At 33.3% G+C, this 23,418-nt stretch overlaps 1 protein-coding gene across 1 annotated transcript in view; it reads right to left on the reverse strand.

Annotated features, from left to right (window-relative positions):
• Positions 1 to 23,418, reverse strand: part of LOC145324827 (uncharacterized) — a 67,213-nt gene that overhangs the window by 36,995 nt on the left and 6,800 nt on the right. The window contains exons 3-31 of the mRNA XM_080167503.1: positions 21,932 to 22,062; positions 21,331 to 21,417; positions 20,852 to 20,990; positions 20,230 to 20,328; positions 19,589 to 19,690; positions 18,985 to 19,026; positions 18,661 to 18,780; positions 17,278 to 17,357; positions 16,737 to 16,826; positions 16,050 to 16,121; positions 15,010 to 15,115; positions 14,370 to 14,454; positions 13,771 to 13,893; positions 13,131 to 13,296; positions 12,578 to 12,697; positions 12,213 to 12,303; positions 11,591 to 11,691; positions 10,953 to 11,016; positions 10,552 to 10,602; positions 10,287 to 10,349; positions 6,062 to 6,149; positions 5,661 to 5,779; positions 5,061 to 5,186; positions 4,294 to 4,389; positions 3,810 to 3,907; positions 3,150 to 3,288; positions 2,409 to 2,557; positions 1,962 to 2,030; positions 1,567 to 1,647 (exon numbers count right to left, since the gene is read on the reverse strand). Of these exons, the coding sequence (XP_080023629.1) occupies positions 1,567 to 1,647; positions 1,962 to 2,030; positions 2,409 to 2,557; positions 3,150 to 3,288; positions 3,810 to 3,907; positions 4,294 to 4,389; positions 5,061 to 5,186; positions 5,661 to 5,779; positions 6,062 to 6,149; positions 10,287 to 10,349; positions 10,552 to 10,602; positions 10,953 to 11,016; positions 11,591 to 11,691; positions 12,213 to 12,303; positions 12,578 to 12,697; positions 13,131 to 13,296; positions 13,771 to 13,893; positions 14,370 to 14,454; positions 15,010 to 15,115; positions 16,050 to 16,121; positions 16,737 to 16,826; positions 17,278 to 17,357; positions 18,661 to 18,780; positions 18,985 to 19,026; positions 19,589 to 19,690; positions 20,230 to 20,328; positions 20,852 to 20,990; positions 21,331 to 21,417; positions 21,932 to 22,062 (2,897 nt within the window). The remainder of the gene's footprint in view (positions 1 to 1,566; positions 1,648 to 1,961; positions 2,031 to 2,408; positions 2,558 to 3,149; positions 3,289 to 3,809; positions 3,908 to 4,293; positions 4,390 to 5,060; positions 5,187 to 5,660; positions 5,780 to 6,061; positions 6,150 to 10,286; positions 10,350 to 10,551; positions 10,603 to 10,952; positions 11,017 to 11,590; positions 11,692 to 12,212; positions 12,304 to 12,577; positions 12,698 to 13,130; positions 13,297 to 13,770; positions 13,894 to 14,369; positions 14,455 to 15,009; positions 15,116 to 16,049; positions 16,122 to 16,736; positions 16,827 to 17,277; positions 17,358 to 18,660; positions 18,781 to 18,984; positions 19,027 to 19,588; positions 19,691 to 20,229; positions 20,329 to 20,851; positions 20,991 to 21,330; positions 21,418 to 21,931; positions 22,063 to 23,418) is intronic.

Raw genomic sequence — 23,418 nt, forward strand, 5'->3', positions numbered from 1 at the left:
TGTACAATCATAAGATTAAAACCAGTTTTTTAGCCCGTGCCTTCGGCACCTCGGGTCTAAAAAAACTGGATTTAATCTTATAATAGTACATTCTATATCCGCGGAGAGCCGTTTATAATACGATGCGAGAAATAACTATTCCAGTATGGCTTCAAAACCGATTAATATCTGCTGGATTATAACCAGTTACCGGCCGTACTGAAAAATCATATATAGAATCGTATTACATAAATTTTTCATTAATATTGAGATATAAATCGCGTATTACATAAAATTTTCCATGAATGTTAAGATAACAAGGATGACAACATCCATAAGTAGCGAAGCACAAAAAATCGTCGATGGGAATACGTACAGGTAGATTTAAAAGGTTTTTACTAAAATCAAGAATAGATTTATTGGATAAAATAAACATGAAACCTTGTTTTATTTTGCATGATGACGATGGTCAAAGTAAATTATAATAAAGATGCTCATAACAATGGGAAAAATTATTTTGATACTGATATCCCATAAAAGTTTGAAAATTGTATCAAAATAAACAAAGATATGGGGAAATATGTAAAACATATAAAAATAGCCAAAAACCTGATAAAAGGCAGTCTGGCCGTCATGGTTGTTTTATTAAAACGACAAAAAATTTAATTTTTAAATCCTTAACTTAAAAAATTTGGAAAATCGGACCATATACACTAAAGATATGGAAAAAAGTGTTAAATATATTTATAAATAGCCTAAAACCTGCCAAATAGGCAGTCTGGCCGTCATGGTTACTTTGTTTAAAAGACGGAAAATTTAATTTTGATATCTATAACTGAAAAATTTTGAAAATCGGACTATAAACACTGAAGATATGGAGAAAAATGTTAAATATATAAAAAAAACAGCCTAAAACCTGCTAAAAAGGCAGTCTGGCCGTCATGATTGTTTTCTTTAAAAGACGGGAAATTTAATTTTGATATCTATAACTGAAAAAATTTTGAAAATCAGACCATAAACACTGAAGATATGGAGAAAAATGTGAAAAATAGCCTAAAACCTGCTAAAAATCAGTCCGAACGCCAATGATGTTTTATAGTCAATTGTGCTCCTTAATGATGGGAATGTTGTCAAAAAATTTCAGCATTCTATCTTTTATAGGAGCTGAGTAAATCCCATTTCCCCCATAGCGTTACGGACTGACTGACGGACAAAGTGAATTATAGAGTAGCTTCGCTACTAAAAAAAATAAGATAAATACCAAATTTTTTGGGACTAACAAAACTGGTTTTAATCTTGTAATTTTTCATTTTAATATCCGTGGAAAGCTGTCAAGAACACGATGCAATAAATAACTAATATATTGTTGCTTATATGTAGTTTTCAACAAAAAGACATTTTAAATCTACTCATAAAAAGTACATCAGTATTTTTCTTCAGGTTTTGCGGATTTTTGTATCTATGCCAAAACTGGAACCTAATATAAATTAGACAACATTTCGTGAAAAGATAGGGCAAATTAGTTATCTACTATTCTCTCTCAACAAGTTGACCTTCTCATTATTTTTCAATCTATCCAATCTATACCTGTCCATAATAGCATCCATAGCTGGAGTGCTGACTTGTCTGGAACGCAGGTTTTGGTTCAACTGGTATGCCTCAGTATACCTGTATAATACAAATAATTGTAAGAGTAATTTCTAGTTAATTACCAATATATCTATAATCTTATCATAATTTTATTAGCATATTATTAGTGAAGGGACGTTGGACTGTGTTAATGTGTATTAAACAGGTAACCAAAGTTTTAAAACTAACATTCACATGTAAGGTGACTTAAACCTTTGATTTGATTACTTTTATACTGAAATTTCAATCAACAAAATGGGCAATTTTGTTCATCATAATTTGGGGTGTACATTGTATATCAATTCATTGTCCACTGTCTTATCTAAAAATTTGTGAATAAAAAAAACACTTGCCTTGAACGTTGAAGATAATAGAGCATTAAAACTTCTTGGCTTCCAGCTTTTTTACTCTGTTGCAAAAATCTAAAATAAATATATTATTTAGCCTTTAAACAAGGACAAATATTTCAAATTAACGCAGCATTAACATTGATAAGCTGTATTGAGAACATTATATTTCTAAAACATTGGTAAACATTTCATTGTATATAAAGTCTTTTTCCCCCTGTGTTTACCAACTATCATAGAATCCAAGGTGCTTTTTTCCTCAAATTCGCTTTCGAGCACTAAACCCCCCTATTTTTAAAAATAGATTATAAATACTGGAAGGGGGGGAGGAGGGTTAATTTTTTTCTTCATCTATGCCTCCTAATCCATGATGTGAGCCCAAAACCTGCCGAGCTTATATCTACTGTACACTAACTCTGCAGGGCTACCCAGTACACAACATAAACAGATCACCTGACAAGTTGGCTTTCCTCCTGTTTAGTTAGATACAGTTTCAGCACAGATTCAAGTTTATTTAGATCTTCAGCCTTGGTAAATATCTGCTGTAACAACTCGGAACTTCCGTTGTAGGCCTGGTGGCTTTTCTGGAACGTGTAGGCAGCCTGAAATACAAGTTGGTGGTAAATAACTGGAAAGGAGGGCGGCACTGAATTTTAATTTATATTGGTACCCAAAGTTTTTAAAACTTGCTCTCTCATTCAAAAACTTTCGATACTTTTTTCTAATCTTAATTGCTTGGTTAAAATTTGCAGTGTCTAAACATTTCAACCAATAATTTTACTCAAGGTACAGAATGAGTCACTTTGTTTGTCGTCATTAGAGAGACTGCAAATGAATCTTTCCCATAACATTTTATATTCTATTCTAACATTGTATATCTTAAAAATCTTAGGGTTCTAAAATTGTGTATCGTAAAATTCTAAGTGGAATAGATTGGATATGGAAAACATTGATATGAAGGTTAATTTATTATTCATTGTCAAACATTTTATGAATAAGTTCAGTCAATCGTTGGCTTAATAACTTAGTACTTATATCATTTCTCTATTGGTTGGCTTTAACCAGTTTCGTCAAAACTTCAACCAATAACCAATATAGTTTACAGATGTGGTAAATTTACTTAAATTAATTTGGGTATCAATTTATCATCAATTGACCTATCCCTTAAGTTCTCTGAATATATAAAATTCCAACCTGTATAGAGCCATTCTGTAGTAGAACATTCATATGTAGTTGAATATCTCTATGGTCGAGCATGGGTGGCCTACGCAGCTGGGTATACTTCAGGGCCAGGCTGTGCTGACCCTGGCATAGTAGAGCCGTCAAAATAGCCCTGCAACAAAGAATTTCATTTGTTAGTAGTCTACAAGTATGGATAAAAAGGGTTATTATCCCCCCCCCCCCCCACCCCCACAAAAAAAGAACTTGACTGTTCCGTATGCAACCTTAATTTTTTTTTTGGAAATATCTTAGATTTTACTTCAACTTTTTGGAAGGGTATTGAACCCCTTACTTTCAAGATTTCATTTGAAAGGAGTATGAAATAAAAAGCTTGGAGAATTGAAGGACTAAATGGGTTGTACTTTTCAGGAAATCTTTATGAATGTGGAGTGTTTTAAGGATATTTCCTGACCGCTCCAACGTCAACCTCCCCTGTATGTATGTAGCCCTGATTATCTGAATTAAAGATACAGATGCGAACGGAGATTCACGGTGAGAATATTTTTGTCAATCTTAGATTCGTAAGTTTTACGCACAGCTGATTGTATTCTAACAGTTACATTTTAAGCTGACAAGCTATTCTCGTGGAAAGCTGGGGGCGAAGCAACTAGTATCTTAAAAGGTTATATCTACCTATGATGATCAGGACTCACGTCATCGTCCCTGAGAAGAGGATCAAGCAGCATGGCAACAGATTCCTCAAAATCTTCGTGGTCCAACAACCAAAACGCCTAAAAAAGGAAATTGTCTTTTATCCCATCGAATCAGCAGTTTTCAAGATGATTCCTGTCTCAATACGGGATAATCTTAAAAGCGAAGCATTTTTACAATCATTACTAGATTTGTATATACACGCTTTAACGGTCCTAGGACAAACGCAGGAGTCCCAAACGTCGGAGTGGACAAAAGTCTCACAGTCTTATAAACGTAACGTAGCGACAACAATGTCAATAAGTAAATGAAATATTAATATTGCATCCTAGTATTTATGCTACAGTTTTTTCAGATACTGTATACAAGTATATTTAAGTATTTTTCCTCTCTAATAAATTTTGTACCCTTTTCTTCTATCAACACTTAAAATTAAAGTATGATTACAATATAAATGTTGCCCAACCTGTGTTAGCTTGATAACTGATGGAGGTAGACTGAAGGCTGAGGGAAATTTTATAAGTTTGTCCACTAAATCTGACCACAGCTCAGGATTTAAAACCTAATCAACAAATAAATGTTAATAAAATTAATTGTAGATTTACAATTTAATTTTTTTACTTGATAAAAATATTTTTAAAAGATAAACTCTGAAAAAAAACAACATGGAAACTTATGGAAAAGAGACCTTTGGTGTCGAGAAATACAAAGTCATTCGAAACCGATTAATATCAGATGGATCAGAACCGGTTCTCATCCATTTGAAAAAATAATGTCTAGCATCGTATTATATCAAATTTTCTACGAATATAAAAATGTACAATCATAGGATTAAAACTGGTTTTAATCTTACATTGAACATTTTTTATCCGCAGAATAAGAGAAATAACTATTTTAATTTTAATATGAAAATAATTAATTAACTCTATTTTCAAATGTTTGGTGAAAAAAAAAATACATTCAGTTTAAACACAAATGTTAGGTAGGTATATTATGATAATTGTGCAAATGAATTAGTTATTTATCGCATTTCATTATAGACAGCTTTCCAGAGTTGCAAAATGAAAAACTTTGAGATTAATATTTAATTGGTAAAAATTTTAGAAGTTTTATTTTAATGTCTGTAATGCGATGCGATACATTATTTTTGATTTTGGCTTAGTAGAACCGGTTTTAATTCCGCGAATATCTATCGGTTTCGTAGCCAAACTGGAAAGTGAAACTAGATGATACCTGTGCAAGGTCTAGAAACAGGTACTGGACAAGCCTGAGTTTGCTAGGGGCGGAGGCAGGGGCCAGGAAAACTGATAGCAGGCCGTGCAGGGAGGGAGGCGGATAGTCACCTACCCCACCAGATTTCTAAAAAGGAAAATACATTCAATATATGAAGGTGTAAATTAGGGTTGGGCCGGATATCCGGCCATTTTTGATATCCGTTCGGTTAACGGTTATTGAAACTATCCGGATACCGGATATCCGGTAATTAGCCGGATATCGAGCGTTGGCCAGATATCCGGCCGGATATTGAAACTATCCGGATATCCGGTATCCGGCCAAAAAAGTATCCGGCCCAACCCTAGTGTAAATTGGACATTGTAAAACCAAGTATAACTTCTTCATTAAGATTTTAATCATGTTTCTCAGTCAAAACCAAAAATGCAGCGGCCCACGCAATTCTGGACATTCTGCAGCGAATAAAAATTTAAACAAGATCGCAAGAAAGTAAACCACAAAGTGTCAAGCTGTGTTTTTATTCTCTAAAAAGACCGGCTTCATTCAACTTAGAATTCTTTTTCGTATCTAGCATTTAATTTAAAAAACAAGAGAAAATACCTGAAAGCACTTAATTAAATCGTCTCCAATATCTTCACAGAGTAGGTCGACAAGGAGACATGGTTTTCCAAAGGTGCGGGGCAGTTGACCCATAGACCTTCGTCGGCTACGGTACATTTCTAGATAGAAAACAATCTATTATAGAAAAAAAATCTTTATTTAAAAGCAAAGGAGGATATGGTTGTCCTTTACACAGTGTAGATTCTCAGAGGCCCTGGAAAGCTGTATAGCTGTTTCGGGTGACGGCACCATCATGCTACTTGAAAAAAAATCACCCCCCGTCCTCATTTTTTTCGTTTTCGTTTAAACCTAAAATTGTAAGAGAGAGGGGGGCCAGAAATCGACTTTTCCCCTACCCTACCGAAAATACCCCTAATTGACTATAGAAAAAAAGCTTTTACCTATAAGATAACCAACAGGATAAGGATTCATCCGGCTGCCTTCTGGCTGTTCTGGCAACAGGCCAGCATTTACAAACCAGGTGATTGCCTGAAATTATTTATTACAGAGAAAAGGCGCTACTATTATCCTATTATATTAAGTAGCTAAGTTTTTTTCTTCTTCTTGAAGTTGAAGATTGCAATACCTTTCAATTCAAAAGAATAAGTTCTCCATTTTATGGTACTTTCACTCAGGTTCTATGATGGTTTTGGACTATTTTTTTGTCCATTATCTTTCCTTTCCGATATAGAACCCCTGATGTTAGGTTAACAAAAACAAAGCTATAAGCTCAAATGCTAGGGGTGACCAGCTTTTGTTATGTATAAGACAGTAAACATCAAAAGATAAGGGGGGGGGGGGGAAGTTTTGCCACTTTCGCGTAATCCGTGATTATTAGGCTAGGTATTGATGTGAGACTATAGGTTATTTGGGATAAAAGTTTACTTTTGGTTAGTACTTCACGTATATTTAATCATTTTTTGGATAGGTCTCCAGGTTCAGGTGCTGCAGGCTGGAAGGTGGTTTCTGGACAGGTAAAAAAAATTAAAAATTTTAGTTTGAAGAGTTAGAGATCAAATTATGAAACAAAATATGCATCTTTATGGATATTATTGACATATCAGAAGAAAAAATTAAAATCGGCCTCCAGGTTCAGGTGCTGCAGGCCTCCAGGTCCACTCTGGACCCAGGTCCACTCTGGACAGGTAAAAAAAACAAGTTTTTTATTTGAAGAGTTAGAGGTTAACTTATAAACAGAATATGTATAATTTTTTATATTATTGACATATTTGAAGAAAAAATTAAAATCGGCCTCCAGGTTTTGGTGCTGCAGGCCTCCAGGTCCACTCTGGACAGGTAAAAAACCAAGTTTTTTATTCGAAGAGTTAGAGGTCAACTTATATACCAGAATATGCATATTTTTTATATTATTGACATATTTGAAGAAAAAATTAAAATCGGCCTCCAGGTTCAGGTGCTGCAGGCCTCCAGGTCCACTATGGACAGGTAAAAAACCAAGTTTTTTATTTGAAGAGTTGGAGGTCAACTTATAAAACAGAATATGTATCTTTTTTGATATTATTAACATATTTGATGAAAAAACTAAATCGGCCTCCAGGTTCAGGTGCTGCAGGCCTCCAGGTCAACTCTGGACAGGTAAAAAATCTTATTTTTATTTGAAGAGTTAGAGGTCAACTTATAAAACAGAATATGCATCTTTTTTGATATTATTAACATATTTAAAGAAAAAATTAAAATCGACCTCCAGGTTCAGGTGCTGCAGGCCTCCAGGTCAACTCTGGACAGGTAAAAAAATTTAAAAAAATCATTTGAAGAGTTAGAGGTCAACTTATAAAACAGAATATGCATTTTTTAAAATAATTGACATATTTGAAGAAAAATATCCAGAAAGGTAATTTTTGAATTTATATGAAAGGTATGTATATAAAAAATGGTTAAAATAAGATAATATAGTAGAATTGATCATGTAAGGCTTCAAAATGTGTGTCCAGACAGGCTCCAGGTCCTTAAATTTCACTATAATATTATATTTGAACCTTATTTTATTTCAAATTCTTTCTTCTAAATTCCAAAATAACAATTTGAGATTTTCACCTGGCCAGCAACAACCAGCGTTCACCAGGATCCAGGTAAAAGTGTCACTGTCCATATAAAAAAGTATCAATGTATATGATACCTACCATGTTTTAAAACCTCATAATAGGAAAAAAAAATTAGAAAAAAAAGCAAAAATACCTGAAAATGAAAGCCTGCAGCACCTAAACTTGAAGGCCTATTTTAATTTTATCTTCAAGTACATTTATTATATCCAAAACAATGCATATTTTGTTTTATAAGTTGACCTGTAACTTTTCAGATAAAAAGATTTAATTTTTACCTGTCCAGAGTGGACCTGGAGGCCTGCAGGATCTGAACATGGAGTCCGATTTTAATTTTTTCTTCAAATATGTCAGTAATATAAAAAAGAAGCATATTCTGTTTTATAAGTTGACCTCTAACTCTTCAAATAAATTTTTTTGATTTTTTACCTTTCCAGAGTGGACCTGGAGGCCGATTTCAATTTTTTCTTCTAATATGTTAAAAGATGCAGCACCTAAACTTGAAGGCCTATTTCAATTTTATCTTCAAGTAAATTTATTATAACCAAAACAATGCATATTTTGTTTTATAAGTTGACCTGTAACTTTTCAGATAACAAGATTTAATTTTTACCTGTACAGAGTGGACCTGGAGGCCTGCAGGATCTGAACATGAAGTCCGATTTTAATTTTTTCTTCAAATATGTCAGTAATATAAAAAAAGATGCATATTCTGTTTTGTAAGTTGTCCTCTAACTCTTCAAATAAAAAATTTGATTATTTACATGTCCAGAGTGGACCTGGAGGCCTGCAGCACCTGAACCTGGAGACTGATTTTATGTTTACTTCAAAAATGTCAATAATTTCAAAAAAGATGCATATTCTGTTTTATAAGTTGACCTCTAACTCTTCAAATAAAAATTTTTGATTTTTTACCTTTCCAGATTGGACCTGGAGGCCAGCAGCACCTGAACCTGGAGGCTAATTTTTATTTTTTCTTGTAAAATGTCAATATTATAAAAAAGATGCATTTTCTGTTTTTAAGTTGACCTCTAACTATTCAAATAAAAAAAATGATTTTTTTACCTGTCCAGAGTGGACCTGGAAGCCTGCAGCACCTGAACCTGGAGGCCGATTTTAATGTTTTCTTCAAATATGTCAATAATATCAAAAAAGATGCATATTCTGTTTATTAGTTGACCTCTAACTCTTCAAATAAAATTTTTTATTTTTTTACCTGTCCAGAGTTGACCTGGATGCCTGCAGCACCTGAACCTGATGGCCGATTTTATTTTTTTCTTCAAATATGTCAATAATATCAAAAAATATGCATATTCTGTTTTATAAGTTGACCTCTAACTCTTCAAATAAAAAACTTGGTTTTTTACCTGTCCAGAGTGGACCTGGAGGCCTGCAGCACCTGAACCTGGAGGCTGATTTTAATTTTTTCTTCAAATATGTCAATAATATAAATAAATATACATATTCTGTTTTATAAGTTAACCTCTAACTCTTCAAATAAAAAACTTGGTTTTTTACCTGTCCAGAGTGGACCTGGAGGCCTGCAGCACCTGAACCTGGAGGCCGATTTTATTTTTATCTTCAAATATGTCAATAATATCAAAAAATATGCATATTCTGTTTTATAAGTTGACCTCCAACTCTTCAAATAAAAAACTTGGTTTTTTACCTGTCCAGAGTGGACCTGGAGGCCTGCAGCACCAAAACCTGGAGGCCGATTTAGTTTTTTCATCAAATATGTCAATAATATAAAAAATATACATATTCTGTTTTATAAGTTAACCTCTAACTCTTCAAATAAAAAACTTGGTTTTTTACCTGTCCAGAGTGGACCTGGAGGCCTGCAGCACCTGAACCTGGAGGCCGATTTTATTTTTTTCTTCAAATATGTCAATAATATCAAAAAATATGCATATTCTGTTTTATAAGTTGACCTCCAACTCTTCAAATAAAAAACTTGGTTTTTTACCTGTCCAGAGTGGACCTGGAGGCCTGCAGCACCAAAACCTGGAGGCCGATTTAGTTTTTTCATCAAATATGTCAATAATATAAAAAATATACATATTCTGTTTTATAAGTTAACCTCTAACTCTTCAAATAAAAAACTTGGTTTTTTACCTGTCCAGAGTGGACCTGGAGGCCTGCAGCACCTGAACCTGGAGGCCGATTTTAATTTTTTCTTCTGATATGTCAATAATATCCATAAAGATGCATATTTTGTTTCATAATTTGATCTCTAACTCTTCAAACTAAAATTTTAAATTTTTTTTTACCTGTCCAGAAACCACCTTCCAGCCTGCAGCACCTGAACCTGGAGACCTATCCAAAAAATGATTAAATATACGTGAAGTACTACCCAAAAGTAAACTTTTATCCCAAATATCCTATAGTCTCACATCAATACCTAGCCTAATAATCACGGATTACGCGAAAGTGGCAAAACTTCCCCCCCCCCCTTATTTTCTTGAAAACATATTAGTATATATAAAAAAAAATTATCATTAATACGACAAAATTCACTAGGTATTTTTTACTAAATATTTGTAAATAAATACTATTTACACACCTGTGTATAGAGAAGTAATAATCCAGTGACAATTTTTCTTCCTTCCAGTTGTTCCAATCCAAGCTAAAAAGATGATCAATTTATATAGTTTTTGTTATTATTTTACAACATCTAAATGAACATTAATGATTTTGTTTCAATCTTTCTCGACTTTGAAATGGTAAAAAAGCATCTTTGCAGTCATTTTAAGATGTGCTTTCATAACATTTTAGATACAATAGATATTTATAGAGTAGCTACCATGTATATATACGAATATACACACCTGAGTTACGGGTCCAGAAGCATCTTCAATCGATGATAATATGCTTAAAATCTAAAAATAAAATGTACATTATTCCTATTTTTAATTTATACAAGGTACCTTATAAGTTCTATAAAACTGTACTTTTATATACTTAACTAACTATACTTTTAAATAAAATAGTAAGGTTTTTATCTGAATATCTTGGAAAATACTGGTCCGGAATGGTTGTACGTTTCAGGGGACCTTCATGGATTTGAATGGTTTTAAGCTATTAATTTCCTGAAGTAATCCACTCTCCCAATGAGGCTAGGGACCAAGCCTAGTATTTTATATTTCATAAAAAGAAAAGCAAGATATTTTTTCTATATTATTGACCTATCATTGCTTGGATTGACCATGGATGAATCATAAAATGTTACCTGTGAAAACTCTCCAGAAATTTGGTTAAGAAGCTGCAGGCATGTCTTGTCTGCTTCTCCAATACTAATATGTAAAATAATTGTTAATATAAGTAATCCCCATAAAAAAAGTACCAGGATCTCTGATAGTCTGTGTGTAACGAAGGATCTATCTTCTAAACCGATTTGGTTCTTCTTTACATGGTAGCTTCAAATAGGTCATGGGAAGGTTTATTTATAACCTAACCCTCCCAAGATAAATCGCAAAATATATATTTGATATTTTTAATAAACAGCTGATCCTAATATAGATTGAAAAGAAACATTTTAGGTGCCATTAGAGGCCTCTAGGGGGTGTAGCAGCTAGTTTAAGAATATATTAACAGAAATAAAATAAGACTATCTAAATGTAAACTGATTGAGTTCTCCAATTTAGGAATGCTTTATATAGGCCATTAGCAGTTTTCAGCTATTTCTATCCATAAAATTTAAGATTTAACTATAAGCAATGGGCATAGCCGCTAGTTGTGTATAATAATATTTGTTATAATATAATACGATACATGATATTTCAATATGGCTTAGTTAGAACCGGTTCTAATCCAGCGGCTATGAATCGGTTTCAAAGCCCTACTGAAAAAATAAATATTAAAAGAAACCTGTAATCAAAGAGAGGAACGGTTGTAACATCCAGCTTGTGCTTCAGCGTAGCTACTCTCTTTAATGCCCAGTCCATTACAAACTTTAAACTACATCCGGACTAAAACAAAACATTTAATGTTAAATATTAAATGTATTATTTCAAATCTTCCTTTTGAAGATGTACAAAGATGTTAGTTTGAGATGGATCAATATTCAATAGCTTTTAAAACTTCCTATAAAAGGTTCATGTGTTACTTTTATTTGTGAAAGAATCATCTGAACGATAAGAAAGTTTGCGTAATTATCATATGGAAAACAATAAGCCATTGAAAATCTCATTTTATCTAAAAACAAATAATGAATTGAATACAGTGGTCTTATTTATGATGATGATTTTTCAGTAAGAGAGTAGTTTTTGTGTTTATTTTAAAAAAAATGATAAGTTAGGCTATATTGGGTACAGGGTAGCTAAACAGGGATAGGGCACCGCATGTTTAAGCCCCGCAGGGATTAGATTTAGACTACCACCACCACCCACCCATTATTAATATATTGGGCTCGCCAGGCAATTTGAGGTTAAGAACCGATAACACTAATAAAGTCTAAAGTGAATAATAACAAAACAACAATAAATCTAACCTTAGAATATTTTCCATCTGCCCAATCAAACACAGCAGACACGATGAGCCCGACCATGTTGTGCTCCAAGGCGATGTTCATTAGTACCTCCCTGCAGATAGAAATAACGAGATAAGTAAATTAAAATAGTTTAAAAATGTGAAGAAATATTTTTGTGTATTGTTTTCATGGTTTAAAGTAAGATATGAAACCTAAACAGTGTTCAAAACTTTACAACCAATATTTAAATCTGCCGAAGAGATCTTTTTTATTTATATTGTGAATGAATTGTACATCAATTTATCATCTATTATCTTTAAGATCCCTACCAAACTCTGCATGTGTGGCACTAGCTTATAAAACATTCACTTATCCGTTAATCCTGCCTTTGTGCAAGTAGAGAGGGCTCCATGTTGCCACCAGCTAGGCCGGTCATCAGGCAGATCTGGTACATTTGAGTAGGTTGCACCAGCACTGATAGTTTGCTTGATAATTCCGCTAAAACTCTGAAAATAAAACATAAACGCCAATATTAAAAAAGTTGTACCATATACATGTTAAAGTTTATTGTACATATATTTTAGCGATTTGAACATAAAATGATAGTTTTCACATAAACATTCAGGAGGTCAGACATAAAAAATCAACATTATTTACAAATCTGAACAAGAATTCTTATAAATCAATTCTAAAATATCTTAAGTTGGGGTGCTTAGTACGAAAATACTTTATTTTAGAACATAATTAACATGATGATACTAGATATTCTTATTTCAAAAATCAAGTAAACTAAATGATTTTAAAAGCTTTAAATCGATATGACAATTATAACATCCGTAAATTGACGATTAGCGCTATCCTTTACGAACCTATTTATAGAAAAGCTTCGCTTGTAAAGGAAAGTCAGAAAATTAACATTCTAGCTGTTGAAAATCTGACCTGCGTTGAATGCCCAATTGTGTAGCGGTCAAATATCCATCCTTTGTTAGGACGACAATATCATATTTGAGACTGCTGGGGTAGCAATGCTGCTCTAGAATAGGTCCTGGTGCACCGGTGAACCTGGCCACGGAGTCACGGAACACCGTCACGTCAAGAATTCCACCTGAACATAAGAAAACATGAGGTTACATGAGGAACAATGCAATGGTAACGATACCATTGCGGACAAGTTAAAAATAATAAAATGTAAATAATTCTTGTCTTGGACTAGACATATTTCTAAACCTTCTTATTTACTTTCATTTCAGGCTCTCTAATTTTTAATTGAACAAAAAAATTTATTTTCAAGAAGGCCTCACTTCGAAATCATAAAAATTGTGATTTTTTTTTTTGGCAGTTTCCCTCCTGTTTAAGAATTGAACAGCCTAGTTTTGTTAAGCTATTCTAAGGTTAAGCAATATTGGATACAAAGTCATAAAGAAAGCGTATTATCAATCAAACAAAGATCTATAAAGTAATGTTTCCCTTCTTTACTTTATTTCGGTATAATAATGGGGACCAAAAGTTGAATTGAGGAAAAGCACTATATATTATTATAGAAAATGCTAAACATGACTTTTTATATAAAAATCTTTACCTGACTGACCATCGGGATCCTCCAGAAGGCTGTGGCTGAAATAACTGCACAAATCATCCCCCTCGTCAACGCTGAAAAGACTTGGCATTTGGGCTTGGTACCACGCATTCATGTCAAATATACCTGAAATAATTTGACTATTATCTTTGTCCTGCTAGTCATACCTGGTTAACATATAGAGGATACACAACGAGATCTTATGTTTGATCTAGCTCTGAACCAAATCTTGCTTAAGTGCATTATTTTGAGGTCAAGCGCCCTTCTAACCAGCACTTTGATTGCTGCAAGACCTTTGCTTTAAAGTCATAACTATGCATGGTAATGAATTGCACATAGGCCACGATATCCCCCTTACTCTTATGTATGTCACACATCTGACTTGGCAGCAGTAGAAACTTTGTAAACGTGTTAGGTTATGACGTGGTTTTAGGTCGAGATTAAAACCTATCACCATCCCGACAATGAGCGAATTATAATATTTATGAAGAAAGTGTAATCCTATAAAAAAATTCCTGCATCAAAAACTATTGCTACAAAAAAAAGCTTTGTATACCAAAAATGCACTTTTGTTTCAACAATAATTAAAATGTACCAATTACCTAAATAAGTTGCGGCAGTCTTGTAGTCAACTCCAGCCTTCCAAATTATCACATTAAGTCCATTATCAAGGAGAGGTGACGCGTCCTAGAAATGAAAAAGATACTTTATTACTATTATTTATCAATTATAGTAAATAGACTATAATTGTCTATGTTTGACATTCGTCATTTATAATGCCACGCACACAAACACACAAGGCAATTTAAAAGCAAAGTGTTTTTAAACAGGAATCTAAATGGATAAGACAAGGAACGATAAATTGATGTACATCCAAAATGATGTAACACAAATTTACTCCTTCTGTAGATTACAATTAGTAGTGGAAATGTTTGGACAATGATCCAACCAGTAAAAATCGAAGACGAAGAAAGTCGCTCAATATGACGTCATAAAATGCGGGATTATCCATCTCTTTTTTTAGGGGTTTTCTTTCTCACTCCTCTTTTCCTCATCCATTATTTTTATGACGTCAGAATTTTTTTTGAGGGACTTTCTTCGTCTTCTAAAAATTCTATTTTCGTCCCAAAAGTTTATGAGCCAACGAATAAAAAAACGGTCTTATAAACTTTTGGAGACTAGTGTTATAAAAAGCCCAATATTCCCTCCCTTCCTGGTTTTAAAACTTATTTTTGTACTTACTTGAGCATCTTCTTCCAAACATGTGGAGGAGTCCAGTTGCAAGGTGTACATGTTAACACACCAACTGTAATTTGGAGAATCTTCCCCTCCCAGTACATGTTCAAATCTTAATTATAAAATTTCTAGTCATTTCTAATATTAGGAGTCCAGCTGTAAGGTGTACTGTACATATTGATACACCAACTGTAATTTGGAGAATCTTCCCCTCCCAGTACATGTTCAAACCTTAATAATAAAATTTCTATTCATTTCTAATATTAGGAGTCCAGTTGTAAGGTGTACATATTGATACACCAACTGTAATTTGGAGAATCTTCCCCTCCCAGTACATGTTCAAACCTTAATAATAAAATTTCTATTCATTTCTAATATTAGGAGTCCAGTTGTAAGGTGTACATATTGATACACCAACTGTAATTTGGAGAATCTTCCCCTCCCAGTACATGTTCAAACCTTAATAATAAAATTTCTATTCATTTCTAATATTAGGAGTCCAGTTGTAAGGTGTACATATTGATACACCAACTGTAATTTGGAGAATCTTCCCCTCCCAGTACATGTTCAAACCTTAATAATAAAATTTCTATTCATTTCTAATATTAGGAGTCCAGTTGTAAGGTGTACATATTGATACACCAACTGTAATTTGGAGAATCTTCCCCTCCCAGTACATGTTCAAATCTTAATTATAAAATTTCTAGTTATTTCTAATATTAGGAGTCTATCGGTCCATCATTTATTCCCTCGGGTAAGAAATATTCATTCCTAAACAAAAAACTGTAAGGTGTACATATTGATACACCAGCTGTAATTTGGAGAATTTTCCCCTCCCAGTACATGTTATTGTTCAAACCTTAATAATAAAATTTTTAGTCTTTTTATAGAGTAGAGTCCAGCCATAAACGTTTTCTGATATTGTAAATATTAGGTAAGTCATCTTAATATTACTACATAAGGAAATATTTTTGTTCTAAATAAAAGGTTTCTAGCCATTAGTGTATTCAATAGCGTACAGTTAATGATAACTAAAAATCTAATACCTGGGAATGAGTAATTCAAGATCAGTGTAGAGTGGACACAGTTCCTCTCCAATATATTCTTGTTGTTTATGTCTAAAATAATAACAGGACATGGGTTACAGAAATATTTACTTTTTCCAATTTACATTGTTTTTAAAAAATCTGTATACAGATAATAGATATAAAATTATACATTCCAATTGGTAATATAAAAATTCCTCTATATGAAGATTTAGTTTGGAATAAATCATTAAAATTCAATAACAGTTCCCAAAATTTTAGGCTAACGTATAAGATAATGTGATTATAAAACATTGGGTACCATTGTCACCTTCCTACTTGATATTAACTATTTCTACCATTTGTTTGTCTATCTGTATCTCTCTTTATCCTTTAATCCAGAGTTACGGAATACTTTTAATTTTCAAGTCTGAACCTAAACCTTAAAGATTGGCTCTCATCAAGAGAATGTCTGAGATTTTATATAAATTTAGGTAGATTCTCCATTTTTCCCGCATTTTTTTGAGTCCAAGGATCCGGATCCGCAAAAAATGCAGATCCGGATTTTTCTATTTCTCTCCCCTCCACTGGATAAACGAGCTAACCAATAAACGAGTATTATATTAACTAGCTAAATTGGCGAAAATTTCCCTGTCATAATATTCAAGTATGTATTCTAAATCCATTTATAAAAAAAATTATCCTTACCTGTATGTTAAACTATATAAAGTAGCCACAGCCAACCCCTGAACTGATTCCTCAGTATCGCTTCTTACAATCCAGTAATACACATAGTTTCTAAATAGAATATTATGGGATAAATAAAAATATAAAAGAAGGATTCAATTTGAATGAATCAAAAGAACCTATTTTTAGCAATACTGATAAATCATTTATAGCATCTTATTACAGACAATTTTATACGAATATTAAATAATATAAAAATGATAAAACTACTTCCTATTTTGTTAGCCAGCGCCTTTGGCCCCTCGGGGTTAACAAAACTGGATTAGTCATCATAATATTTCATTTCAATATCCGCGGAAAGCTGTCTATAACACGATCCGATAAATAACATTTATCATTTTACTATCATTTAAGATAAACAGTTTTGTTTACTTAAAGTCAAAATTTACTTACAGTTATTTAATGCTTAAGTAGATCATAATAATTTTAGTGGTTCCCGAGATCTTATACTTCATACAGATGAACAGACAAACATCATTGTTCTACTTTGTATTAATAATACCTGGGATCATTTTCAGGTTCCTGGAATGAGATATGGGTCACTGTGTTCTCACTTCTGCTGTAGATACTTGAATAATCCGTCTAAATACATTTTTTTCATTCAAAACATTGTCTTAGAGGATCCTTTTCTTTAAATCCTTGCTTTTCACAAACCCCTCAACATAGCTTAAAACCTGTCAAGATCCAATAGGAGTTTCCTCGAGAAGAAAAGAAATGTAGCTATGTGGATAAAAGTACCACGAATAGAAAATTACTTCAGCAATAGAAATAGAAGAGAAGAAGAATATTCTGAACCCTTTTTTCGTCAAATCTAAGAGAGAACATTCCTAGCAGACAAAAGTATTGTTTACTTTCGACTCAAGCTGATGTGGATTCTTAAAAAATGATAGACTCGCTATTCGATAGTGAGGCAAAATTATTTTTGTGAAAAATCATCCAAAAGCACATTAAAAATCTACAAAAATTAAACAAAATCATATGTTAATAACCCTCTTAAGATTTTATTTCATTTTTGTAAATTTTTTTATTCGATTTTGGAGGATTTTTCACAAAAATAATTTTGCCTCACCAGCGAGTTGCCAGCCTAACTTTTTTTTTAAGAATTAAACTTTGTTTCAAGCTTTCAAATTGTAAACGAAATTTTTGGGCATTTAATTCTGATTCCGCAAAGCTTTCTACTAAGAAAATATACTGTTAACAGCTGACTTTTATGTATGTATGAAATGAAAAAAAACATGACTTCGTAGGAAAATGTGTACATAATTTCAACCAATGAGATCCAATGTAAATTCCGATGCGATTCTCCTATTGGCTCAATCAGACATTCCCTCTCTTTCTTAGTACCTTTATTACTTCAGCAATAGGTATGACTAGCGGCTGCGCTTCTAGCATCTAGGAGCTATGCATTCGAAGGATTAAAGCAAGAATATAGGCGAACACCAATCTTACACATAAAAATTAAATAGCCTAAAACAATCCAGGGACCATAAATCTTCCATAAAATGGAGAACTCAATCGGTTCAGTAGTTATCGAAATCTTAAGCTTCAGACAAAAGCTTACTATTTTATTTAACTAGCGGCTGCGCCCATAGCATCTAGGGGCTCTATATTCGAAGGGCAGAAAAAAAGCCTAAAACCATACCCAGACTTATTTTTAAAAAAGTAAATAGCTTAAAACCATCTCGAAGCCCATAAGAGTCTTCACTGTAAAGAAGAACCATATCGGTTCAGCGGTTAGCGAGATCCTTTGCTACAGTCAAAAAAGCTTATTACTTTATATTATAGGATAGGTTAGCGCAACTTAATGTGAAAAAGTTGTACAATGAAATATGTAATACATAACATTAATTCAAGAGTAGCTACTTAACTGATAAAGTAATCCTACCTGTAAGGTAACCAACGATATAAGCTTCCATGTTCCAATATTGTAGCCGATAGCCAAAGTAGCATTGTAATTGTTATAATTCAAACAGGTCACACTAATTTCATCAGAAGGAAACTGGTACTAAAAATAAACGAAATAAAATCAATCAAAAAATCTTCTAGTTTTTGGAAGAAAAATCTTCGAAAATTTCTACAGAGATCAAAGACAATTATGTTTGCCAATAGGTAGCTAACTAGACCTAAACCCCCCAATAAAGTAAATTCCCCCCCCCCCTTCTCTTTTTCTTATTTACAAACTAAAGGAATAATAAAAAAATTAACCTACCTCTAAGTTTTGTGAAGGACTAGATCTAGCTTCTGAAGGCGACTAAAATAACAAACATTTTTTTCATTGCATTAAAATATAACTTAGTAGGTATTTTCTTTGATAGTTTAATAATAACTAGTTGACCCGCCCTGTTTGAAAAGAGAACTAAGAAGGTCGGGATAATAGCTTAAAACCACGCCAAGCAATTCATAAAGCTTACAAACCATTCGGTAACTCTGGGGTTTTTAGTTTCAAATAAAACCTTACTACTTACTTTGTATCATAACAATTTACTTTATCAAAGGAAACTAACGAAAATAAAATGCGTCGGTAGAATTTAAAAACTATAAAATATTTTCTCGTATTCATTCGAATCCGGTGGATAGGAACCGGTTCTCATCCATACGAAAAAACTATGTCTAGCATCGTATTATATCCAGTTTTCTACGAATATAGAAATGTACAATCATAAGATTAAAACTAGTTTTTTTTATCCCGTGCCTTCGGCACCTCAGGGCTAAAGAACTGGTTTTAATCTTATAATTGTACTTTCTATATCCGCGGAAAGCTGTTTATATTAAATATAATACGATGCGAGAAATAACTATTATGAAAAACTTACATCTTGCCAAACAAAAGTTCTGTCAGTGACATCATCCTCTGTAAGCTGGATAGCCACGTGGTTTCCATGGGCTAGTGTCTCATTTCTGCACCGTGATATCTCCTAAATATACAAATATTCATCCCATATTGGTTATGTTCGTGTTTCCTTCAAGTTCTAATAAACGACTATGTAATTTGTTTCCGTGGGCTAGTGTCTACTGAATACTCAAATATTTATCTGCTGATTTCCTTCAAAGAAACTAGCGTGCAAAGACCCCCCCCTCTTCTCTCGTATATTAAATATAAATTGAAAATAATGTGTGGGGGAGTTTCTGTGCTTAATAAGGCACTTTGAAGGCAACCACCATTTATCCAATTTATATGTTATGTATGTTTGTGTATCCTTCAAGTTATCTTCAACTACTAGACATTAATCAAAACTACTGTTTGGGAAGCCTTGTTAAGACTAATATAAGGTTTAAACGTTTCTACAAGAGAAAGGGGAGGGGGGAGGGGGAAGAGGGTTAGAGGCAAGTTCAATCCTACAAACTAAGTAATACCCTATAAAATACAGCCAATCTCTAAAAAGTATAAGAAAATAAAATATTGCTAGGTATTCTTTTAATATATCTTAAAATAAATATAATATAACCATTTTACCTTTGAGCAGGGGTCAATGAAGACAATTCCAGCAGGTTCTGTGTCACTGGAGGCAGGTAAAGATTCATCCAGGGCAAGGTCTAACAGGTAAACGGCACCCTGGATAAAAATAAAAGATTATTACTGTAATGCAGTTTACTGTTCATTTTCTTCTTTTAAATAGGTATTCAATCGTCTTAACTCTTATCTATACCTAAACCTATGTATATCCAATTATCTCATAGTTTATTTTAGGTACATATAAATCACAATCTGTTTTGGGTTAATTTAATCCACCATTTTATTGAACAAAAGTAAATATCCGTGAAAATTCAGGTCATTGGTATGGGTTAATCCAGCATTCAATTTAGATGAATTCGCCAACATTTTGACAATCCGATCTAAGTCCCCAAAGTTTTATAATAACGTTTTTTTTATTCGTAAGCTGATTAACTTAGGGGACCATTACTGAATTTTGATTGGTTGGTTTAATAAGTTGATTGTTCAAACGTTTTAACCAATTATTTTAATCTTCAGAAGGGGTAATTTTGTGTGTCATCATTGGGGATATACATCAATTTATCAGCCATTGTCTTATCTCTTTAGATCAATGGGTTTATTTACTATTTAACACTTTTTTTACCTGGACCATGCCAACGGCCACTACTCCATGAAGGTATCTTAGGGCCGCATGTAGGAATCCAGGTGTCCCAGGACCAGGACCGTCACCAGCCCCAGCTACAACCGTTAGGCTGGTCACTGGTTGTGGCAACACAATATATCTACAATTAAACAAAGACGATATCAAAAAATATTTTTCCTTTAATGAGCCGTTTGATTATCTCCTTTGTTTCATTAGGTACTTCAATAGTGCTTTATTTTATGTTGGTCTTGAGGGGATTTATTGATTTTTTTCTTTTGGCACAAGAAAATAACTATAGCCTAGCCCTACTTGACGTGAGAAAAACTTAATTTTTCCCTTATTGCTCGCTAATAAAATTCATATATATATGAAAACACAAAGATAATTTAATTGCTTTAATATTTTAGTTTCTTTCTAAATTGTATTATCCTACTATATGAGGTTTTCAATTGGTGATAATTTATTTGATAGGTACCTACCTTATTAATTTAGAAGCAGAGGTATCGAATAGACAAATGGCCCCAGATTCAGGTCCACAATTCAGTCCCACCAGAATTAGACTATTTCTAAATATAAAAGGTATTACTATTAGGTAATAAAAATCATTATTTTTTATTAGGTATTCTAAACTACATACGACAAAAATTATTCTTAAACAGTTTGAAGAAATTATATTTTAACACTGTAAATCCAACAAATCTTATTTTGCACTATTTCTTTACTTGTTATTAAAGTGCTCAATAATAGTTCGTTGTATATCGTATTATAGACAGGTATCCGCAAATATCAAAATGAAAAATAATAAGATTAAAACCAGTTTTGTTAGACCCGATGAGGTAAAGTTTTTTTCTGTTGTTATTTATACTGTTACCTTAGACCAGATAAGATTGGATCATTTGAGGTACAGAGATGCCCGCAGGATTAAGAAACAGCAGGTAAAGGCACTGCATTGTTATTTGTTAGGCTTAAAAAACTATCCCTCCCCCTCCCAAACTTTATTTTCTATTGATTTTCAAATGAGGGGCTGAAGTTTTTGTGCTCGGTAGGCACCTAACGTAAAGCACCGCAGTAAAAACTGACCTTTGAAAGTTTTTATTCTGATTGAAAGGAACAAGACACGTGATTTGAGGTATATAATCCTGCAGAGGGGCAAAGGTCCAGGCTGCCAGCTGTTCATTCACCTCCAGGTATACAACATCCAGGTTTGGCCCCTGCAATAAAAAATCAACTTGGTACTCAAGACTTTAAGTGTTTTTGAATGCAGAGAGGGAGTTGACATTGGGCTGTTTATCACACTGGTGGTCCCCATGTTTTACAATTGCATTTTCTTATTCGTAGGATTGGCAACTCTGGGGACTGGTCTTGAATTTTAATTGATTGGTTCATTTACCTAGTTGAATGTCCAATCATTCCAACCACTAATTTTAATCTACTGAGAGGGTGATTTTTTGTATAATCAGCCATTGTCTTATCTCGTTAGATCCCTGGTTTAATATTAACAATTATTTTTCTAGTATCGCTTCGAAATCGATTGATTTCCGATGGATTAGAACAGATTCTCAGCCGTACTAATAAAATATGTATGGCATCGTATTACTGACAAGGGGGACGTAACTGAAGCTTTTTTGATGCAGGGGGGGGGGGGGGGGTTTCTCAGGAACCACTTGATGAACCGTGTAAATTTTTTGGATTTAAGCTTTTATGGGTATGAACATCTTATGGTTTCAAAGTCAACCCCCTACCCCCCCCCCTAGCCCCACGGGGCTCAAAAACCCTCTAAAATGAACCTAACCTTAATTTTCTCAGAAACCATTTGACCAATAGAGATGATTTCTTAAACTTAAGCTTTTATGGTTATAACCTAACTTCTAGTTTAAAAGTTACTCTCATGCCGCCAATCCCTAGCCCTCCGGGGCTCAAAAAAACCCTAAAAATGAACCTAACCTTAATTTTCTCAGAAACCATTCGACCAATAGAGATGATTTCTTAAACCTAAGCTTTTATGGTTATTACCTAAATTTTGGTTTAGAAGTCACCCCCCTGCCCCCCAACTCCTAGCCCTCCGGGGCTCCTAAAAACCCTAAAAATGAACCTAACCTTAATTTTCTCAGAAACCATTCGACTAATAGAGATGATTTCTTAAACTCAAACTTTTATGGTAATAAACTAAATTTTGGTTTAGAAGTCACCCCCCTGCCGCCAACCCCTAGCCCTCCGGGGATCAAAAAAACCATAAAAATGAACCTAACCTTTATTTTCTCAGAAACCATTTGAACAATAGAGATGAATTCTTAAACTTAAGCTTTTATGGTTTTAAACTAACTTATATTTTAGAAGTTACTCCCATGCCGCCAACCCCTAGCCCTCCGGGGCTCCAAAAAACCCTAAAAATGAACCTAACCTTAATTTTCTCAGAAACCATTTGACCAATAGAGATGATTTCTTAAACTTAAGCTTTTATGGTTATAACCTAACTTCTAGTTTAAAAGTTACTCTCATGCCACCAACCCCTAGCCCTCCGGGGCTCAAAAAAACCCTAAAAATGAAGCTAACCTTAATTTTCTCAG

This window comes from Acartia tonsa, chromosome 7 (genome assembly GCF_053477335.1).
Source record: "Acartia tonsa isolate MP-2025a chromosome 7, ASM5347733v1, whole genome shotgun sequence".
NCBI lineage: Eukaryota > Metazoa > Arthropoda > Copepoda > Calanoida > Acartiidae > Acartia > Acartia tonsa.